The following is a 21,407-nucleotide window of genomic DNA, read 5'->3' on the forward strand; positions in this document are numbered from 1 at the left end:
ACAGGAGATCACAATGAACCCCGTTTGCTGAATCCCTTATCTTAAGGATCGGTTAGGCTCAGACAGCTACTAACCACAATGATATTGGGAGCTGAGCTTTTTAAGGAATGTGGTTGTTATGCAGTGGTCGATTTCTGACAGCTCCAGCACAATGCTATCGATGCAGAATATCTATAAGGATGACAGATTTCCTGATACAGGGTGGAGACACAATGCTTTCCAAGACCAGGAACTGCCGTGGATGAGTTCCCACAGTCTGCAGTACAATACTGTTCACTGGTTCGCTCTGGAATAGAGGATTGGTTTTCTCCTAGCTTTTTGATAATTTGTACTTTCCAAATCTTTACTTGCTTCTTGTCGTCTTGTGGTGTACATGGGTCTGGTTGATTCGTCTAGACAGACACGAGTGATCTCCTATCGAGGAAGCCGCTGCTTATATCCTCGATAGGCATACGTTAAATCTAGCGGGGATAACGATTTCTTTCCTCCCGAGGCGTTAACGTCGCTTTTTGGATTCAATATTTTGATTTATTATTTGATTTGATTATTTGATTTAACTAATTGGATTAGCGATTTCTTCAAATACCGGCTTACTGGTATTTCTATTGTATTCGACGCCTGCTGGCTTATGCACATCCACTGTGCGCTATGCACTCTTATGTGGGGCTCTTAACGTATCAATCATCGAGAATGGATGATTAGGAAGGAAAAAGGATGGAGGATAGGGGGGTATAAGGGTGGAACGTTTTAATATATCTATCAGAATAGCTTGGCTACGATGATGCACTTCACGTGAAAGTTTTTTGTTTTTTTCCAGCTACCAAATCTAGAACAAAAATTACCATCCACCACGGAAAACGTTCTCAGCACCGAACCCGCATGCTCCTTGGACTGCGGCTCTGGTGGCAATTGCTATATCGAACGCTACCGTAGCGAAGATGAGGAGGATCTTGAAGGCAACGGCGTTACCGCGAGACAGATACAAGGGTCTTTCAGGCAGAGGTGTCAATGTCCGCTGGGCAGGAGCGGCGATCGATGTCAGTTAGGTGAGTGATTTCACTATACGTTGGCAGTACTGTATCCATAAGCATATCGGGGTAACGCTATATCGTACAGCAGGCTGGTAAGTCTGTACTACAGTTATTCGTGAAATGTGAGAAAATTTATCACGAAGCGAAATACCTAGACGGCATGGTACCGGCAGATCTTATCTAGGGACTTTTGAGATAATCATCGGCAGACTGGTAGGCGTGCTCGTTAAGTCCTGACGCTAATCGCGTTATCCGAGAACACCGGTGAATTTACGAATTCCAGCAGCTGCCGCGGGGACGCTCGATATTCGCGACGTCGTCACGGCCATAAGAATGCTATTGACGTCGTCCTACCAGAAGGGAGGCACGATAATTCGTTGAAATAATTTTCCTCGGCATTTCCCATACGCTCGAACGATCCGATAAAACATTTTTCTGTTACTCTTTTTTGTTTTATCAACCCCCATCTCTTCAGCTTCGTATACACGTATCTTTCGTTATTTCTACGTTATTCACTGGAACGGATGGTTATACCGATAAGCGCTGGAATTACGAATTTATTTGAAAAGCATTTATTGCTCAGTCCTTTCACCCCTTTTATTTAGTTACTGTCTATATCTATATCGGTACTATTTTATAGCCACTAGGTCAGGGTGGTTTAAGCCTGATGCATAGTAGGATAAAGCCGAGAACCACGTTGATGACAGCCCCTTCCATCCAGTCACTCGGGATTAAGCCTAACACCCTCCCGCAGCACGTGTTCCTTCTCTTTTCTGTTTTGCAGCTAGCTCTATCCTCCATCTTTCTCTTTTCTAACTTCCACGTCAAATCCATTGCCGAAACATCCCCTTTTGCTTTATGTCTGGCATTAATTACACGAACCATCCGGCAGACACTATACCCGTTTATATTCTGCCTTGGCTTTATTAAATCTCCTGCGCAACGGCTTCTACCGTGGCGCCCCATTCACACGGCCCTGGATTCCCTTCTCTCGTTGCTTACCGACAGATCAACTCAATTTGCTTTTGTTGATCTTACCGATGGTATTAACGAATTTGAGGAGAATCATCTCGGCCTGCCAATCCGAGATAAACGGAAGCGATAAGACCCAGTGGAATTTCCATGTCACCTTAATAAATAAGAAAAACGATATAACCTTGGTAGGAAGGGGGTGGATAGGGTTTTTTTTTTTATTCGAAAAGAAATATATACGCGCGTATCGTTGGACCCTTTAAAATTTCGAAATGGCAGATCTATGGGCCTTCGTTCGTATTATATCGTTACTTCACACTGGGTTTGACCCATGTAAAGGGTCAAGGGTCACTCGGGTCGATGATACGCGTCGCGGTATGTTGATACGTGCTTTTTTCCCGTCGAGCAATAGCTTTGTCGGTCTATATATATATGTTAAACGGATTTAGGTTATCGTTACTCTGTAACGTCTTAAAGAAAAAGGGAAATGAAAAGAAAAAATAATGTTATCAAGTAATGGTGCTTCTTTAAATATATTTACATTGTATTTTTATGAACATATTTATTCTTGTAGAGAAGCAGACACATACGTTTACGTGAGCATTCGGAATCTTAAAGGCAAACGTGATTCCGTAGTTAAAGGAGAAAAATCCCTGTTTCACGGGATATAACCCGCTGGAGATATATGTTCAGCACTTCCTTGAAAAGCTAGCCCATGTATACGATAATATATACGTAAAAGTTCGCCGAACGGGATTGCAGCTACCATGATTTCAAATTATTCGCAAAACTTTTGCGCGAACTTGTACGTGTATACGAATATACGTAGTTACTCGAGTATACACGTGGGTACTGTTTATATTGTGAAACATCGCTCCCTCTTGTAATTGATCTATCTTTTTAACTTCTATCACGTCATATATCTATCATCGATCATTTATCGTTTGATGCTGACGTTATAATAGATCATGGAAAATGATCTATCAGTGATCCATCCCGTGTTTGAAAGCGTTTATCTGGGTATCTTTTTTGACCTGGTTTGTTTTATACATGTAAGATAGGTATATAGGTATATCTTTTTCATGATACTCAGAGCAGGTGTGCTCAGCATGGAGTATAGCGAAACTTTGAAATTACTTAGTTCAGGGACAAAATATTTTCAATGAGGAACAGATTACGACGGAATTTAATTCTAAGAAGATTCGCCGACGTTCGTAAAACTGAGTTAATCGCAGGCAGTATAGGATCCCTTTTATACTCGTGAGGCTTACAATGGCCTTGATCGTTCTGTCCCGACTTGTTTGGCGTTATTCAAACTATTGTAACTTCGTCTCTCATCTTCTGTTTCCTGCAAAAGTTGGTTTTCAGATCTAGACGATATAGTAGTAGCTACTGGTATAGTTATTGTTGGAAGTAATAACGTCAGTAGGGATAGAAATAACAGTATCAGTAATGTTTAGTAATGCATACTGTATGCATATACAGTTTCATTGTACTGATCGTACAATTTCAATAGTTCCAGTAATTGCCACAGCGGCAGCACCTGTATCGTTTCACACTGTCTAAGAAACTTGTATGTAAATTTGAAAAAATGCGATACTCTATTTTGAGTCAAGCGAGTCTTGACGTAATATTATTTAGTATATTATATATATCTTTAAAAGCATAGCATCGAGATAGGCCATTCAAGATGGCTGACTACAATGTTTACTTAGAAATTTGCTTTATTTGCTCGAGTACGAACTCAAGAAAAATCCGATAATTTCGCGAAGAAGTCCTCATATTCCAGAAACTTCCCAACGATTCCCCTCGTAATCCTATGATAGAAATCAGTAAACTCGATAACAACTTTGGGGTCTATCACGGTATTACACGATTCGCTTATGTGTACTACCGCCTGAATTTGATCGAGAGTCTTCGACTCGTCATCGGAGCTGGACGGTCACACTCGTGTTAGAGAAACTTCTAACAAGTCTAACAATCCAAACCCATCCGTATATGTAGAGTGGTCGATCGAGCATTCAAATTGAAGACTATACGCGAAGCTCTCCAAGCACGTCCAAAAGTCTGATGACGAAGTTAACGCGACTTCCGCATCTTAACCGCAGCACGTGGCGCCACCGTCGCTCCTCGGAACACAAACCTCTTGCAAATGGACGTCAAAGCGATAGAAATCAAATTGAACTTCGATTGTACCTACTTCGTGACTAAAAATTCTTACCGTACCTGCTTAACAGTCTTTTGAGGCATCAGATGTTAGATTAGATCACCCAACCTTTGTCTAATATACCTCCCAAGTAATCCCTGCTGGATACATAGTACAGGAACGTTCATAGTCAAAGAATTTTTTGCTCCGCTGGAGCGATCCACTCAATTCTGTATATCGTTGCACTCTATTGGTATATACTATAAGTCAACAACAATGGCCTACCCTTCTATAGTCTCCTACTCCATCACCTTCTTCAAGTCTCCCAGTCATATCTTCCGCTACCCTACTATATTTTTCGTGCCTCCCAGGCACGGCGTCTCTGCCGTCGTGGCGCTCGCTTTAATATACGGCAACGATTTTGGCCGTTATCGACGCTCATCGGCGCTCGTTATATTTCACCGTGGATGCGATCTTATCCACGCGAAGAGGTAGGGTATAATTACGTGAAGCGTCGTGCCTAAGAGTGTTCTTTGCTTGGTTGTTATATATAGTTCAGAGCTTCCAAAGCGATAACGTTGAAATGAAATTTCTTTGATGTCTTCCTGTATCAGACAGTTTTACGAAATTTTCGCATTTTTCAGATTTCGTATTTCGTATATAAGATTTTGGTACGGTGTATAGAAATATCGAATACCATTTATACTCGGTTCATGTGTTCAATGTGTTTTTGATTTGGCAGATGAAAAAAAAAAGTCTCTAACAATTCCGTACGTGGCTTTGCATAGGATTTTTATTACAATATATCGACGTGCACGGTTTTATAGTGTATTATTTTTTTATATTTATTTAACGTGTATTTCCATAATTTTATGAAAAGCCACGTGTACTTGCCCGAGGCATTACAGCTTGCAGACTGTATTTTTTGGGAGGTTCGATCACGAGATAACAATGATTTCTTTCCTTTTCGATGTTATGAATATATGTAAATTCTTATATCTTCGAATATACATACATCCATAAGGATCCATTGGGTCTTCGACTCTGTCCATTCGATTGAATATACCGCATTCGAATGTTCCCGCATAATTCCCTTACGTTCTCATGAGATTTTTCGTTCCCATTCGAAATTGGGTACACGTGTACTTAACGATTGAGACGATGTCCTCGAAGTTTCTTCGTTTATTCGAGTCTAGAACAAAGGGAACAATCGCTCATTGTCGTTGCCGCGGGGCCAATCCATTTTGCATTGGACGTCGCCACGTTGTACTGCGTCGACCGTTTGGAGGCTTCGAGAGTTTCAAAAGGGACGTGTGATTGAATCTTTTAATTTTTTTTTTTTTTTATTATATATTTTCCTTCCCCTTTTCGTCCAGGCTCTCAATCCACAAAATTGACATGACGTGGTCCGGACGGATAGATCAGCACGTTGTTGCCCCAGCAAGGAAAAAAATGATTGACTCAATGCAGACAACGGATTTCCGCCCACGATACTTTGAAGCTCTGGACCAGAAAACCACTCCTTGAAATTACCAATCGTTGATTTCGTTTCAATCTGTCAGGATCCCATTTGATATGCAAAGGAGAAACGGAAATGAGGTGGTTGAAAAATTATTTTGAAATCGTTCACTGCTCTGAACTAATCTCCCATCGATCCCCATTTTGGACTTGCAATTTCCTACATTCTCACTTCCGTATATAAATCTTACGCACACCCTACCGGTATCCAACCATTCTCAAACTGATTCCACCCAATAGAACCATAGACCTACCCCCTCTGAACTCTCTAACGGCCAAACGGCTACCTCCGTAGAGAACCAACCCCGTCGCAGTCGCTGAACTTTACGTTCGTTTGCCTTCCGGTCGATATTCCCTTCCGACCGAGTCCTCCAACAAGCGAGCAACGTCATCGAGGCACCTCTTTGCGAATCAACTATGTCGCGACTGCTATCATATTTATCATTGGTTCGCCTACTTTCGTCTAATTGAAACTGGACAGTGATCGATCGCACCCGTATCCCCACGTACCATTGCGCTCGGATTAATCGCACTGTATTTCGTGAGCATAAAAGAAGTTCACGGGTCGTTTTAAGTTATCCTGAAAACAAAATCCCATTCGCATTTTCGAAAAAATATTCGCCTATCACGAATGCCTACAAAATTTTAAATATTCAGTCGTTACACGTACGGGTACAAAATAGCGGCCACGATAAAGGCACGCGAGGAGCTTAGGTTTATGCAACCAAAAACGGAGAATCCTCCAAGCAAATAATACGCTTATGCCCATTAAGCATGGATATAGAGTTCTTCGTTTGAGAACGTCGACTATGGCATTGCTGGCCAGTGGCCAAAGTGACGGCCAGCACGCTAGATTAAGCAGATTAACCGCACATTGCTTGGCCGAGGCTACGGCCAAACCAGGAACAGTAGGAATCCAAAGTTGTTAGAGACGCTCAACGTGTGTTTGCCGATAAATCGTTCGACGCGCCACCTCTAATTGGCCGTGCGGATTTGTCGCTAACCGAGGGACGCTTCCTCACTGGGAGGCCATCGTTGTTCCAGCCTTAATGAAATAAAGTTTTTCGCACTGGTATTGACCATTTTTGAGAATCTGAAATAAACGTTACCCAGGTGGACAATTCAATAGTAGGCTCTCTGAATTTTTTATATCAGACTTTCGCTTTCTCCACTTCTTACGTGCTCCATAAGTCTCGGCTCTTTGTCTTGCAGTAGCGAAAGACCCTACACGCGAGAATTTATCGAGTAATTCAGGAAATTGCGTAATCTCTGGTAAACGTCTTCTCGACCTGGAAAAAAAGCTCTAAATTGATGTTAAAAAAGTTACTTTTCTTTTTCCGCTTCTTTTTCTATTTCTTTTTTTTCTATACTTCCGGTTGTCCCAACTTGTCTCGTTCCTTCGCTTCCTGTATAGCCTCCGTCATTCAGTCACAACGTCGGCCACCTAGGCGTATCTTCTTAAGTAGCTTTCTTTTCAGACTTCATTGTGGCTCCAAAGGGAGCGAATAAGCTCGAAGCATTACGGAAACGTAGGAATCGACTGATGTAGAAAAGAGGTTCCTAAAACTCCTTCCTAACCTAAGTAAACGAGACTTCAAGCCCTTCTCGGGTTCTGTATACATGCCGTAGAACTTTAGGCGGCGCTGTCCCGATTTATACCGTCTATAAGATCCTAATTGAAGACCCCAGTTATTCGATGACATTCCAATCCACTTTTCCTCCAGTTGGTTGTACTTTGTATTACTTTTCTTCGGTACAAACTATCGAGAAATTAATTGCGCTTTGAATCTGCGGTAGTAGCGCCGATAATTATCCTAGGTCTGTCTACGTAGAAGTTAGGTACTAGAAATCGTACGCTACAAGGGCTGCGTGACTCTTTAAGCTAAATGGGAGTCTGTGACGCAAGGGTGGAAAAGGGTACGAATACATAGATAACAGAGATGTATGCATGTAAAACTCTAATCACCTACGTCACACTCGCCCTTTTCTCATAGTTGCGCAACCCACGCGGCATTGTTCCTCCCAAAGCCCAGACGGCTTCGGTCGGCCATTGTTACCTTTCGCTGAGCTACGCAGTGTGTTGCCACTTTATGTTACGTCGCGATGCCACCCTCAGTCATCTTTATTCTGAGAATTCTCTCGCGGAACGACGCTACCGACTAATTTTCCTCGCTCTTATTGTCTTCTCGGAATGACTCTCCATTACAATAGGCTCTGCGCGCAACGCCACCGTTTCCATACCGAAAACGGAACGTCAGTTTCGTTTCTCGAGACACCGGAAGATTTTCAACGGATTTTCTTTTCTTTTTTATCATTCGACCTTAGCACTTCTTAACGCCGCGACATCGCTGGCCTCCTATCTGGAAACGGGCGTGTGACTAACAAGCGGCAAACTTTCACGGCAACATAAACTTGGTCGGGAACGTGGGTTTCTGGAAGATCGATGTCGTTCGTATGAACTCGCCTTTAGTGCTTACCTACCTACCAGACCAGTGCTATCTGCTGCTTCTATTAAACCATATACGTACCATCCAACACAGGCTGGTATCTACCCACTGTTTAGTAAAATATTTCAATCTGGACAAAACACCTCTATTTTCTTACCCTTTGTTATATTCCACTTTTTTTACATTAAATATAGGACGGTCAGAGTGATATTTTTTTTTAATTATTTCTACGTGAATATCCCATGTAGAAATTTCATTATGGAAATGGGGTGACCCATCGAAATTTTAGATAGACCTGTACTGGCCCAGTCGGGGTACCTAGGCTGGTCCCTGGACTTCTGGAAGAAAATTTCTACGATATGTATTTACCTCGTACAATTTTTTGTTAACGATATATAACGTGAATACGAAAATAAAAGTTTTTTAACTTTATGCCGCATCAAAAAGTCAATTCTCTTTCTACCTGAGATTTAATCCTCTTTTCGTTGGTTACGATTCGCCCCTGTATACGTCTGCATTTCGCTAAACGAAATGCGAGACACTTTTTATAATGGAACCGTCATATTGTCGTTATAAACGAGTAGAAGAGGTTTATATGCGGACGGCTTTACGAGTCGATGCATCTACGGTTTTAAAGTGCGAACAAATAATACCGTTCTGTCTCTATCTCTGAGCTTTTTCCCAATAGCTTTTCACAGGATCCCTTAATCAGAACTAAAGCCCCGCTTATATCGGCACGTTGGCCAGGAGTCGCAAATCCCAAGTCTGACAGTTTTTCCGAGTCCTCTGTAGAACTTTCTCAGACCGTCCTACGCCAATTTATGATTCACCAGGAAGTTAGTACGCCACTGGAAATTCAATTGGGCTTCGTGCTTTGAGCGGTAAAATTTCACGACCTCAAATGCCTTTGTTCCATAAACTTGAGCTTTTTTTCTAGAAGAATATATTTCATGAAGGATTTTACTTATTTATCAGTGGCTTTGTTAGCTTGAAAGAACCTGGAATCGGTAATCGTAGCTGCTCAAGTACTCTTGTCAATTTTTATTTTCTTTCTCTTTACATTTCATTCTAAGCGTTTACTCGAATTTGCATTTTCGGGGTTTCACTTATACCGTACGATATTTCACATGTTAATTTAACACGGGAGAATCGATCGGTCAACCGCAAAATATAAAGGATACTGCCAATAGATATATGCCATGACATTCGTACCACTAAATGTGTACCTTTTAAAGAGTCGATATCTAATACCCAATATAATCGATATCCGAATTTATCTGTGGTGTGTAAATTCTCGTTTTAAAAAAATATTCCTATTCCCGGCAGGCAATAAAGATAAGTTTGCATCACGCAATGTTTATCTGATTTCGATATTTCGCGCAGAGAACAAATTTGTATAAAATTACTGGACAAATTATTTAACTAAACTCGACTTTCAGTTTGACTACCTATCTATGATAGACACATCCATCAACGAGTATTCCCATGTACGTACTTGCCTCTGGACGAAAGTGGAACTTTATTGCAGTATACTATATCTGTATAATTCTCTCTCATTCAATTACATCCTTATTGGTGCACCCCTAGGGGAATAATAGAGAATATCCCCATGGGTCGATGCTTAGCTGCGTTACTCGAAAAGATCATCTAAATAGAAATTCCGTTCGGAATACCTGACGGAGCAGTTACCGGAAACCAGAAAAGAATGAAGCCGGGAAATAGGCCAACGAGTGAAAAGCGTCCGACCAATGGAATTTTCTCGTCAATTCTTCTCGCCTAAGGATAAGTAGAAAAATACCTCACCTCCGAAGCAATACCAATCGCGGCCAGAATCTATGTATACATATATGGATACTACTTTGGAAAGTGCAATAAAAAAAAAACAAAGGAAAAGCTGCACAGGTAGTTGTTTTTTAAAAGAGGAAAAAAACATATAGAACGTTATTGGAAATATCCCATAGGATTGGAACTGGGTGTTCATGTATATGCAGGACGTGAACAGGCTACACCCCTTCCGGAAGACGTACAACCTCACTGCCCTAAAGTACCGAGCTGCGTTACCGTCTACCCTCCGGGTAAGGGTGCTGGCCCTTTCGGTAATGTATACCTACCCTAAAAATTCCTGAAGGGACGGACCCTTTTGAAGTCGACCGACCATCACAAATACCTGATACCAACCTTCGAAATTCCGAGAGCACCGTGTGCATTGTACTACGCAACCCTTATTGGCAATAGAAAGAAAAAACATTCGTTAAAAAAAAAAAGTTGGGCCAGTTACGTCACTCGCCCCTATCGATCTCTCTCCAAAGATGCCTCGGAACGTTAATCACGCGGTTAATTGGACGAGTTGTTTTGGACCACTTTTGTTTTTTCTTACTACCCACTCCTTTCTAATGGAAAACCATTAGATTCGATGGAAAGGCCAGACTCAGATCTCTTACCTTTTTTTCTTTGCTCTCTCGAAAATACCCAAGTTGCCTCCCTTGGTCATAAGGGTTGGCCATCCGTACCCCGTACCCAGCCAGTTCTCTACTTGGAACGATATCGGAACGTGGCTTAAAGTAACAGTAGTGGGTCTTTGGATCGAAGGGTGGGATTCCGTGACTTGGGGGTTTCGCGTGACGACATTACGCCTTCGTTGCGGGGGAATGTCGGTGCTGCTGCTTTATTATCATTTATATAGAACGTGACACGCACGCACGTACCTACGACTCTTGGGGTGACACCTTTCGAATCAGCTTTTCGGCAGGGAATCAAGAGAAAGGATATATGCGTTCTCGGGCGAAGCATTAGCAATAATATTTTATTAAACTTTTTTCCTTTCACTTTAATTTATGACTTTTCTTTTATCAGTTCACCATTTTGGGTCAAGCTTTCTTTTAGCTACAAGGACGCTCGTCCTTTAGGAAATACGACTAAGGGAAACTCAACAGCCGATAAAACCCGATTATTTATATATACGTACACTGTGCACAGCGGTAAGCGGGAATATTCAATTTACCGCAAAGTCACCAGTTGGTATAAATGATTTCACGATAATCGTTCAACTATACAAAAAGTCTCGGCTCAGATATTCCTGGTCAGATTTATTTCCTTTTTCACTGGTTACGTTCGACGCCGTGTCCTCTGATATTGTTGCTACTGCTATTAGGAACGATTGCACACGTACCGGCAAATTCCGTCAATTATAAGTTATTATTGAGTTATAAACTTTACTGCGGTAGATTTAACACGCTTTTCATCCAATCGTTCTCTCGCCCAGCAGATACGGTTAGTCTCATAATTATTTGATTATTCGTTAAAAAATCAGACAACGAACTTGGTGAAGCAATAATTTTGAAGCTCACTGTACTTACCGTCTAGACCTTCCTTGCTAGAACATTTTCAAGTATATATTACAGATTGCGTAAGGTTAGGCTAGGTATGCTTAAAAAATTACATATCCACGCCCATTAACCTTAATTGCTAAAAAAAAACAATCCATCGTACAATAATACTCGTTTTATACTCCTAATGAATTATTTGTCGAGCAAAATAAAACTATCAATAAAACAATGTTTTAATTCATGGGATAAAATCTTTTTATAAACCCACGTTAAATGTGGCGCTACCATTTTAATTGGTTCGTATGTTCGCGTAAAGACTTTGAAAAACATAAAAATCCCACTCGACGAGAAACTCAAACTTAACACGCTTAACTCTCGTCGCCTTGCTTATCTTGAACCTAACCCAACCGTGACTCGTTGTAAAAAGCCTCTCGAAACTCTGAGAAGGTTGCACATGTTCTTTTTTCTAAATACAACCATCCAACTTATAACTTACGAGCCGTAGTTCTCTTTCCGTCCAGCTCGTGTAACTCGCTGCGTCATATCGCGTTTAATCGCGCTATAGTAATAGAGTAACGCGCTCTATACTATACCCTTGAGTAATAGTTACCAAGCAGCACAGCACTATAGACTTAAAGCATACAGCAGCATAATTCCCTAGCATACCAACTCGATGTCCCAATTCGATAATTCCTCGGCGGTGGCGTCGTTGAATATTAATGGCTCTCTCACACATTTAATTGTAGCCACAACGGACGTTTTTCGCGTGACGATAGGAGACAAACAAAGAAACAATAAAATAAGTATAAAATAAGAAAGGTAAAGAAACTATCCCATAAATTCCTTATGATGTCTCTGTAAGACGCATCTTGGTTACCAGCTGTTCGTATGAATACGTATCTAGGGATATTTCGTATATAAGCGCGTCCTATTCTGTCCGGACGTATATAAACATATATACAGCCTATACTTACCTACCTACCAACGAGCAGCCCCAACGTGTTCAACTTGATTATAAAATCGATAGAACCAACAGACGGACTTTGTATGCCTTTCCGAACCCCCTATCTGACACACCTCTTTACTATACCTACCATACGCACCCCCGAACGCTCCCATCTAACTAGCCGTCATCATTGGCACGGGGCACGTTTCTACGTACGTATATGGTAGTAACGTTAAACACAGTATAGGAACGACTAATCGTAAAATAGGCGAAGCTGCAAGCTAAAGTCTTATATTGGCTGATAGATCAAAAATCTAGTTGAATTTGAGATGTCCAGAGGGGTCGAGTGCGTCAGGAGGGCTGGAGATTTGGAATTGTTCGAAATTCTCTGAGGAGTTCTGTATGGGGCTGTATTTAATCGACAGGTCCGAAGGGTAGTGGGATCTTGTTGTATGGGGTAGATATCTATTGCACCCCTGTCGGAAGGACCCCCTAAGCCTTATAACATTGAGAAACATTACCCATCCCGGTTGGAATTGCAGAACTGGACGTCGAGGGTGTCGTAATGGATCTCCAGAATCCTCCCCTATGCTACGTGTAAAAATATATTGCTGCTTTCTTTCTGCCGTTGCATTTTTCATCCCCGTAACTTGAGTGCAAACTTTTATTTTATTTTTTTATATATACGGTATACCCTTGTGGTTGCTGTGGGGAGGTCGCGGAGAGACGTGTATATGTTTGGAGGGCGTTTTCCTATTTTCATTAGAAACTAATTTAACGTCATTGGTTATGGATTGGAACATAAATTGCTCGTACATGAGAGACATCGCCGACGGCTATTATTCTTTTTATTGTCTGCTTTCCTTTTCCTTCTCATCTTTTCTTCCATCACTTCATTCTCTGCCTCTTTTCGCAATTTCGACTTTAATCACGAGTTCAATAGGCCAACCTCTTTCCCTTTCGTACCTTGCTATGAATCGTGCGGTTCGAGCCTCGGTGTTTCTTATACGTGGAGAATTATGCATAGTCATCTTTTATATAGTATATGGGTCTCGGATACAGACACAATCTAATCACCGGGTATATTTTACTTCGAAATTGAGAATTCTTAAAGCGTTCCGATTTTAACCTCATTTTTTTTTTACGAACCCCTCACTTCATCTTCCAGGATAGTCCTTTGCCTGTCATTTCTGTGTTAAATTTTTCAAGCTTTCGACCGTGAATATGAGATTTACGTGCTTTGCGGAAAATGGATCTAGAATTCTTATTTTTCCTTAGAAATTGTAAAATAAGGTACGTCTGTGTAACGGGGCGTAAGAATGATCATCAAAGTTACTATTGTCAATTAATGAGAATATACTATAAACAGGAAGTGCATTATGGCTCGCTAGTGTACGAGTCGACATCCTGTTGCGTCTCATGTTCCTGGCAAATTTTGATTGATGTTCGTCACTAAGAAAAGTTTCGAAAGAGAAGCAGGATATGGGGAAAAAACGAGGAAATACGAATAGAAGATATTAAAAGAAAATCAAGGACATAATTTCGTTTTGGAAAAATCGTCAAAGGGTTTCACGAAAATTTTCTTATACTTGTGAATTTTCGGCTGGATATAAAAATGTCGAATAATTTTTCAGTCCTTCCACGTAAACGAGCACTTTTAACAGTTAAATCGTAAGTTATCGCGCTCGGTGGAGGGTGGCGGCTAAGCACCCCTATAAGAACTGCGGCATACGAACTAGTTAATTAAGACATGAGAAATCACAGAGGCCGTTTGGCTACGTGCCAAAGGTCAATTCCGTGCAGGAGAACATGTTCAGTCCAATTGGAAAGTCAATTAGCCGTCACACGTGACATCAAAATATCTCTACATAAGAGGTTCACTGTAAAACATGACAATAATTACTTTTACTGTTATCTACGTCCATCCTAACAGCATAATATTGTTCGGCCATAGTAGACCGACAATAACTCTTTTCAGGCACAGGACACAGAAAGGAGTTTTCTCATTTCAGACACCGTACTTCTCGGCCAGTGGATTGCACCACTATCAATCATACGTAATAGCACTATTCCTCGTTCAAGATTCTTTGGATAGTCAATGACAGTTGATAAAATGTAATATTTTATCAATATAAATAAAGGAGAATATTTTTTAATTTGGCACTACCGTATCATAACTTCTTAATAAGAACTAGATGAATATTTAAATCCCGGCAAATGCATTCTCATAATTTTTTATGAGTTTTCAAAAACGTTCTAAATCAACTTTTAATTTAGTGCTCCGCGTACACGTAGGCATATATAAAACCCGTATAGACGTTCAGCGCATTTCCCGAAACTCGACGAGATTATTTCGTGGCTGAAAGGCTCAGTCGAGTCGACGGATCGTGGTCATATTTATCCAGGATCAATTGTATTTTATTGCGACACACCAGAGTGACCTTCCCTCGAAGTTATCCTCGATTGCCAAGAAATTCCATGGGCGTGCACGGCCAAACTTTATCCCTTTCTTTTTTAGCTAGACTGATTTATCATGATCCCTATAGCATATACCTCAAAATATATATATATACCTTACATATAAATCGTATCTCGTGATTGATAAGACTCTACATCCCACGGTGTAAGGCATTTCATAAGTCTGGCGTGTGTCGAGAATTCCGATTTTTCTCTCCCCTTCTTGAACCCCCATCAATAACACTTTACCTCCCTTCGGCGAGAAGACAATTCGTGATAAGTGGTAGGATACTCATAACGGCACCCTACTCGTTAACCCTGTGCTCCGTCCATGCGCGTTTAGTAAAACCATACCGTATGCGTTTAAAATCCATTCCGAAAAAGCGAGAGCTTCGATCCACAGCCACTGAAACCCCTTTAACGGGTAATTAATCAGTGGCACGTCACACCCTCGTCGAGAATCAAGCAGCTCATTGAACTCGACTGTGATTTTACGTTACAGAGAGCGAGGTGAGGTCACCGCGATTTACCGGATCAGGATGGCTCGCGTTTCCGGCTCTGAGAGCGGCTTACAAGCACGTCCAGCTGGAGCTTGAATTCCGTCCCGAAGCCTGGGACGGAGTGCTGCTACTGGCTGGCGAACGGGATGATCTACAAGGTGACTTCATGGCCCTGATCCTCCACCACGGCTTCATTGAACTCAGGTAATTTCGTGAGAAAGTTATTGTACCAGCGGGTTCCTAGGGTCTCCGCAAGGAACATTGACCCCCTCGAAAGGTCACAGGTCACGACTGTAATTCTTCGAGAGTTATTTTCACCAACCCTCCAAGGATCTCTTGGATCGTTTTCCAGGATCGCTCTGGCTCCCTGGGTAGGTAGGTCGGTAGGTAGGATGGGTTAGGTACAGAGATAGGAGGCCAGGAACGTTTACCGACATCACCAGGAGTTGACGTGGATGTATGTAAAGTACGATGTAGGGGGTCGCTAACCTTGAGGGGTTTATTAATGAAGAACCCTGACTCACTTAAGCCAACCTTCTCTTCCTCTCCTCCAACGACCAACCGACTGCTCTAGACGTCTCCTCGTCAGCGACGCCTCTCAAAACGTTTCGTATTAACTTTGCCTCACCCTGAGGAATAACCCAACTTCGTCCCCTGACAACTTTTCCTACCTATTAATGTCACAATATCGCGAGGGCCTTGGCGCTTCCGATAACCATGCTCGCTTATTGGCAGCTATTGGAAACCTACGATACGCAATAGATGGATTCTATATACTGGATCGCGATTAGTAATCAATCGATATTGTGTATATTGGGTATATCGAATTTTATTGGTACATATAATAATATACTATTACGTGTGATAGATTTTAATGACTGGACGGTCGATTCGTGCAGAGATGCTTTTAAGAATGTAAATGGGGACGATATTCGGCTAACCGGTGGTATGCTACGTGGATAGGGAATAATTTCATTAATATAATTTTCAAAATATTTTACAATATACAGAGGAAAATTTTAATAGTACGAGCGGAATTTTCTAATGGGAAATTACCATTTATATTGGTATATTTTGATTATATACTTTGGTCACAGTATGTTAAGTCTCGTAAATTAAATCTCTCACTCTTTCTCTCTCTCTCCTTTGCTGTTTGCGTAACACTCGGAATACACGTGACTATGCTATCAGTGACATCGGTCGAATACGTTTAATTAAAATCGTCGAATCTGTTGCAAGTAATATATTCGACGAAGCGCAATTAAATTTTTTACTACAAAATCAAAGCTGTCGTCACTACATTTTCATAGCGATAATTGAAATTCCGTTATATTTACAATAATCGATACTCGATAAAAAGCAACACGACGCATCGAAACGATAAGAACTGCCATTGTAAATTCGAAAATTCCAAACAAATATTATTCGTTGCTTCGTGCCGGATATACGACGTGTAGTGTATGATTATTTCTCTCTCTCAAAAAAAAAAAAAAAAAAAAAAAAAAAAAAAAAAAAAAAAAAAAAAAAAAAAAAAAAAAAAAAAAAAAAAAAAAAAAAAGTGAAAATAAAATAAAGTAAATCTCATACCCAGACGAACTACCGGAAAAGGCAAACTGTCTGGCCGTAACGAAAGAAAGTTTCTCACGCGTCGAGTTTAACTTGCAAAAGTTTTTTCTGGAAAAGGGCAAAATTGCATCGTAGTTTAGCTTCAACTTTTCGCGTCTATATCCACGTACGTCTGCACATCTATATGCATAAGCGTATAGCATAGAAACGTCGCGGCGAACTGGTAGACCTCACACGTTATATATATATACACACATTATGTAAGCAGTAGAACCCTTGAATACCGCCATTGGCCATACCGACATTGCAGCCATAACAATTACCATCTTTAGCAACTGTTTCGCAAGAACTAGGTATATCCTCTAGAAACCCAGCTGCGGCCAAACTCCTCCAGACGAATAAGAGCCGAGTACTCCTATGAAGGAGGTTAGAAGAGCAGAGAACGAGAATGGAGGTGGGATCTTCGTACATGTCCCCCTGGCCAGTATCCAAGTCCCAATTTTATTTAACCACCTCAAATTCGCAGAACGTTATTCCCCTACGATTTTAAAGACCGTCCTCAACCTGGACGTACGTCCCAAAAAATGTACCGGGGAAACACGTGACCCACCCTCGCGAATCCCTGACAGCTAAGATATTTCGATATAATCTAAGAATATTTCCAACGTCGAGTATCCAAAAAAATATTATCAAAAAGTCTATATAAATGATCATTCGAGTAAAGTAATAGTCGTGTGATAAAAGACAAAAAAGTTATGACATGTCTTTCTTAACTTCTTGCCTTATAACGAAGAGTGATAGTGAAAGAAATTTCGAAAAATTTTCTTGATACCGCTTCGTCGAATTGCAAATTTAAAAAGTCCACCGTGACATGCCGTCGGAAAAATATTAAAGAAACGGGTTAACGTTATCACTTTTTTTTAAATCTGCATATGCACGGAGATGCAGAACTGTTCCCATGGTAGGAACATTAATTTCATTCATAAAAATTAAGCGAACTATCTTCAAGCGGTGCAACAGTCTTGAATAATCGTGTCTGATTGTTGTATATAAATTTATCGTTTTTAAGTTTCTCATATTGCACATCTGCTACGAGATAAGAGTGCCATTTGAAAACCCACAAGTGCCGACCCAGGCTGCTAATCTTTTCCTGGCGATCGCGTCCCATGCTGCTGCGGAAATTTCTTTTACGAGTCTGTATCTCCACTGTACAAATGAAAACTAGGGGTCGGACTATAAGGACAAATAAATGGTAGAAGGTCACTCGAGGACTACTTGCTACCCCGCAGTGGTATCTCTAATCACGGTTAACGATTCTATGAAACACGGACGGAAACAATAGACAGTTGTCATGGCGTTGGCCTGTTGCTATTATCATTATTATGTCGTTTCCACTGTCGTCTTTGAGGTTATTATTCTCTATGGTTCCGGTGCATTTCAGTAGAAGAGACACAGTTAAAAGAGCTGGACGAATTTCGTATAGCATAGTAATTACTATGGTTTTAATACAAACTGCTATCAGTCAAGGGACAGAATGTATAGATATAGAATATAATAAAAAAGTGACATGTATAGTATATAAATATATATTATCGGCTTAGTCAAAAATTACACAGATTTTATTTAAAGCAGAGGACGATTCTTTACAGAGGAATCCAACCAGAATTTTCGTTCACTTCATCCCGGCTCGGCTGCTTTACGTCTTTAAGGTTCCTCATTACGTAGCACTAATTACGCAAACGCCTACTTCTCGCAATGGTAATTATGCAACGTGCTAGGACCGACTGTAACCCATATTCATTTCGCGATTAATGAGACTCGGAGTGCTCCTGTCGCCGACATAGGCACGAAGCTTGTCACGATATATGCTCTGACGCTCGTTGACGCCGTTTTTTCCCACCCATGGGATTTTCTTTCTCTCGCTTTATTTTTCATTCGGTAAGTAAAGGGAAAAATTAAATAGAAAGAAAAAAAATTATAAGGAAGCGAACTGCTTCAAGGGGAACCGGCTGACGCGGGTAGCAATTTCCCAGGTTTATTCTTTAGCGACGCCTACTGTACGTACTGCCTGCAGCCCGGGCACCGATGCACCCAGGCATACCGTCAACGGAGTACAGAATCCATCAGGATGGCCTCGCAAATCATCGTTAACTGATTGCGATTCGAGAACATTCGATAGAAAAAGGTCAGCCTCGCTGAGATAACAACTTCGGAATACGAAATGGCCTGAAGGCGTTGTGTCGTTTCCTGGAAATCGAAGTGTCATCATCGTGACGCAACCTACGTTAACCCAACAGGGGGAAATAAAAAAGAGGCTGGAACCTTTTTTCTTCCGATTGTCTTTTATACCGTCTGCATATTTTGAACTGGAAACATTTTTTTCATTTCTTTACGTTCTTCGTCAGCCATGAGGGACGCGAATGAAATTTTCACAGTGACTATACCATGTGGGAACGAACATGCAAACGATGAATTGTAGCGAAATTTTCGTCTGATCGGTTCAGACCATATCTACTGAATGAAGAACAGCTTGCGCCAACAGCTTCTAGTAAAAATTTTTCTCCGGTGATATATTCACTAACGGAATAATTTTCGTTACAATCTTCTGCTTGAAATGGTAAATCTGAAGAGGCTTTGCTAAATAAATATATGCGTTTCCAAGATGGCAGTCGCCAAGGTTACTCACCAGTCTAGTAGTCATGACTATTTTACAAAGACTCCTGATGGTTCAACCAGTAGGAATCCACGGGCTACAAACGTACTTCGTACAAGACATCCTATGGACGTTCTATGGACATTGTGTACTATGGGAGATGGTTTTTCTATCCGCGTACCTGTCACCCTTGCCCAGGTATCATTTCCTACCTATTTCCATTCAAAAAGACGACAGCCAAGGATTCCATCGCGATATCTGTGACGCTTTGGAAATTGAATTCTGCCACAGGTAGTAGACTCGTGCCTGGACTCCCGGTAGGAATCGACATTCCCCATGAGGTAGTTCTTACGTACGGAAGACTTTTGCTGAAAAGTGTACTAGAAAAAGCAATTCAATACATATATACATATAGTACCAATAGAAATTGGTATATTTCCTTCTGATTCGTTGATCTATTCAGAATGTCTTGCGCATGACGAACAAAGGTCCTTTGCTGTACGCTGACTTTTTGCTGCTTACAGATTCGACTGTGGAAGTGGGGTTGGAATCGTAAGGAGTTCCGAGACGGTGAAGCTCAACGAGTGGAACACCCTAACTGTCTACAGGCATCGTTGGGACGCCTGGATTCAGCTTAACCAAGGGAAACGTGTACAGGGAAGGTCAAAGGTAATGTACACTTTCCCTATTGTTTTCCCTCGTGAATCCTCTGTTTATTTCTATGGATCTCTCTTTCTCTCTGGATTTATATATATTTACATATATCCACGTTGCCACCCCTGAACTACTAATTGGAATCGTCGTCAAGGCATTATACGTCTTTCGTATTCTACAAAAACGCACTGACCGAGTTTATTAGCGTCCATTAAATTCCCTTCGAGTCATTCAATTCCCAGTAGCTCAACCTCATAGCTTCAATGTAAAAAAAAGATATTGAACTTGCTGGGACGTTTTAGAGACGTGAGAACAACAGTAAATTTTAAAGGTCCCGGTGACGTCATCGGCCGCGTCTAGTGACTTACATAAGGTAGTGGTTGCACTTAAGGATGCTCGAACTTGGGTCACTTAAACTGTCACCCTGAGCCTTTTAATTTTCATCCCTTGTCTCACACCTGCGATTTGCATACCTAACCTATACTGAACTCTTTAGAGCCTAGAGAGGGAGTGTCTCGAGCCTCGAAGACTTGGGCTTCTTTAATGTCAACGACGTACTCTGCGTGTCACGTTGACTTTTACCTCCTTTTTTTTTAGATTGCCTTTCATTAGATTCTCTTACAGCCCTTAATGAGGTGTTTGCAACTCGGTACGAAGGTATAACATTATTACCAAAGGTCAATGTTTTATAGGTGTATATTTTTAGAGTCTATCCATAGGGAAATTATATAATTAATAAATATAAAAATTTATTCGATCACCGATTTACGTGATCGAAACAATTTTGCATAGAATATTTATTTTATACTTGATTTTTCATTTTTTCGTTTTACCTCTCGAATTCTGTTTTTATATAGAAAATATATTTTCGATTATTTAATTCATTGTACAATCAGCCTGCGTGAAAAGGCTTTTTAAATTCTCTATTCGAGCAAAAAATATTTAATCTTTATAAATTACATAGTGACTTCATTTCAAACCTCCTTGTTTCTTAGTATCGTTCCAAAAGCCAACAGTCTTATGTCTGACTAACATTTATTAGTATAAATCATTGTTAATTAATTACTTATATACCGATGATTAATGGTTCATATTATTAACATTTAACGTCACGACCTTGTCAGGCGAGCATTTAATACTTTCCGAATGCTCGAGGAATTCGTCATCTGGAAAAGATATATATCATTCACT

At 40.8% G+C, this 21,407-nt stretch overlaps 1 protein-coding gene across 1 annotated transcript in view; it reads left to right on the forward strand.

Annotated features, from left to right (window-relative positions):
• Positions 1–817: 817 nt before the first annotated feature.
• The window catches only part of LOC107273488 (pikachurin), a gene marked incomplete at its 5' end in the record, with an annotated part of 43,974 nt that continues 23,384 nt past the window's right edge, over positions 818–21,407 (forward strand). Inside the window, 3 exon segments of the mRNA XM_015751746.1 lie at positions 818–1,046; positions 15,346–15,547; positions 20,087–20,231. Coding sequence (XP_015607232.1) covers positions 818–1,046; positions 15,346–15,547; positions 20,087–20,231 — 576 coding nt within the window.

This window comes from Cephus cinctus, unplaced genomic scaffold (assembly GCF_000341935.2).
Source record: "Cephus cinctus unplaced genomic scaffold, Ccin1 Ccin1_scaffold1623, whole genome shotgun sequence".
In the NCBI taxonomy this organism is placed as follows: Eukaryota; Metazoa; Arthropoda; class Insecta; order Hymenoptera; family Cephidae; genus Cephus; species Cephus cinctus.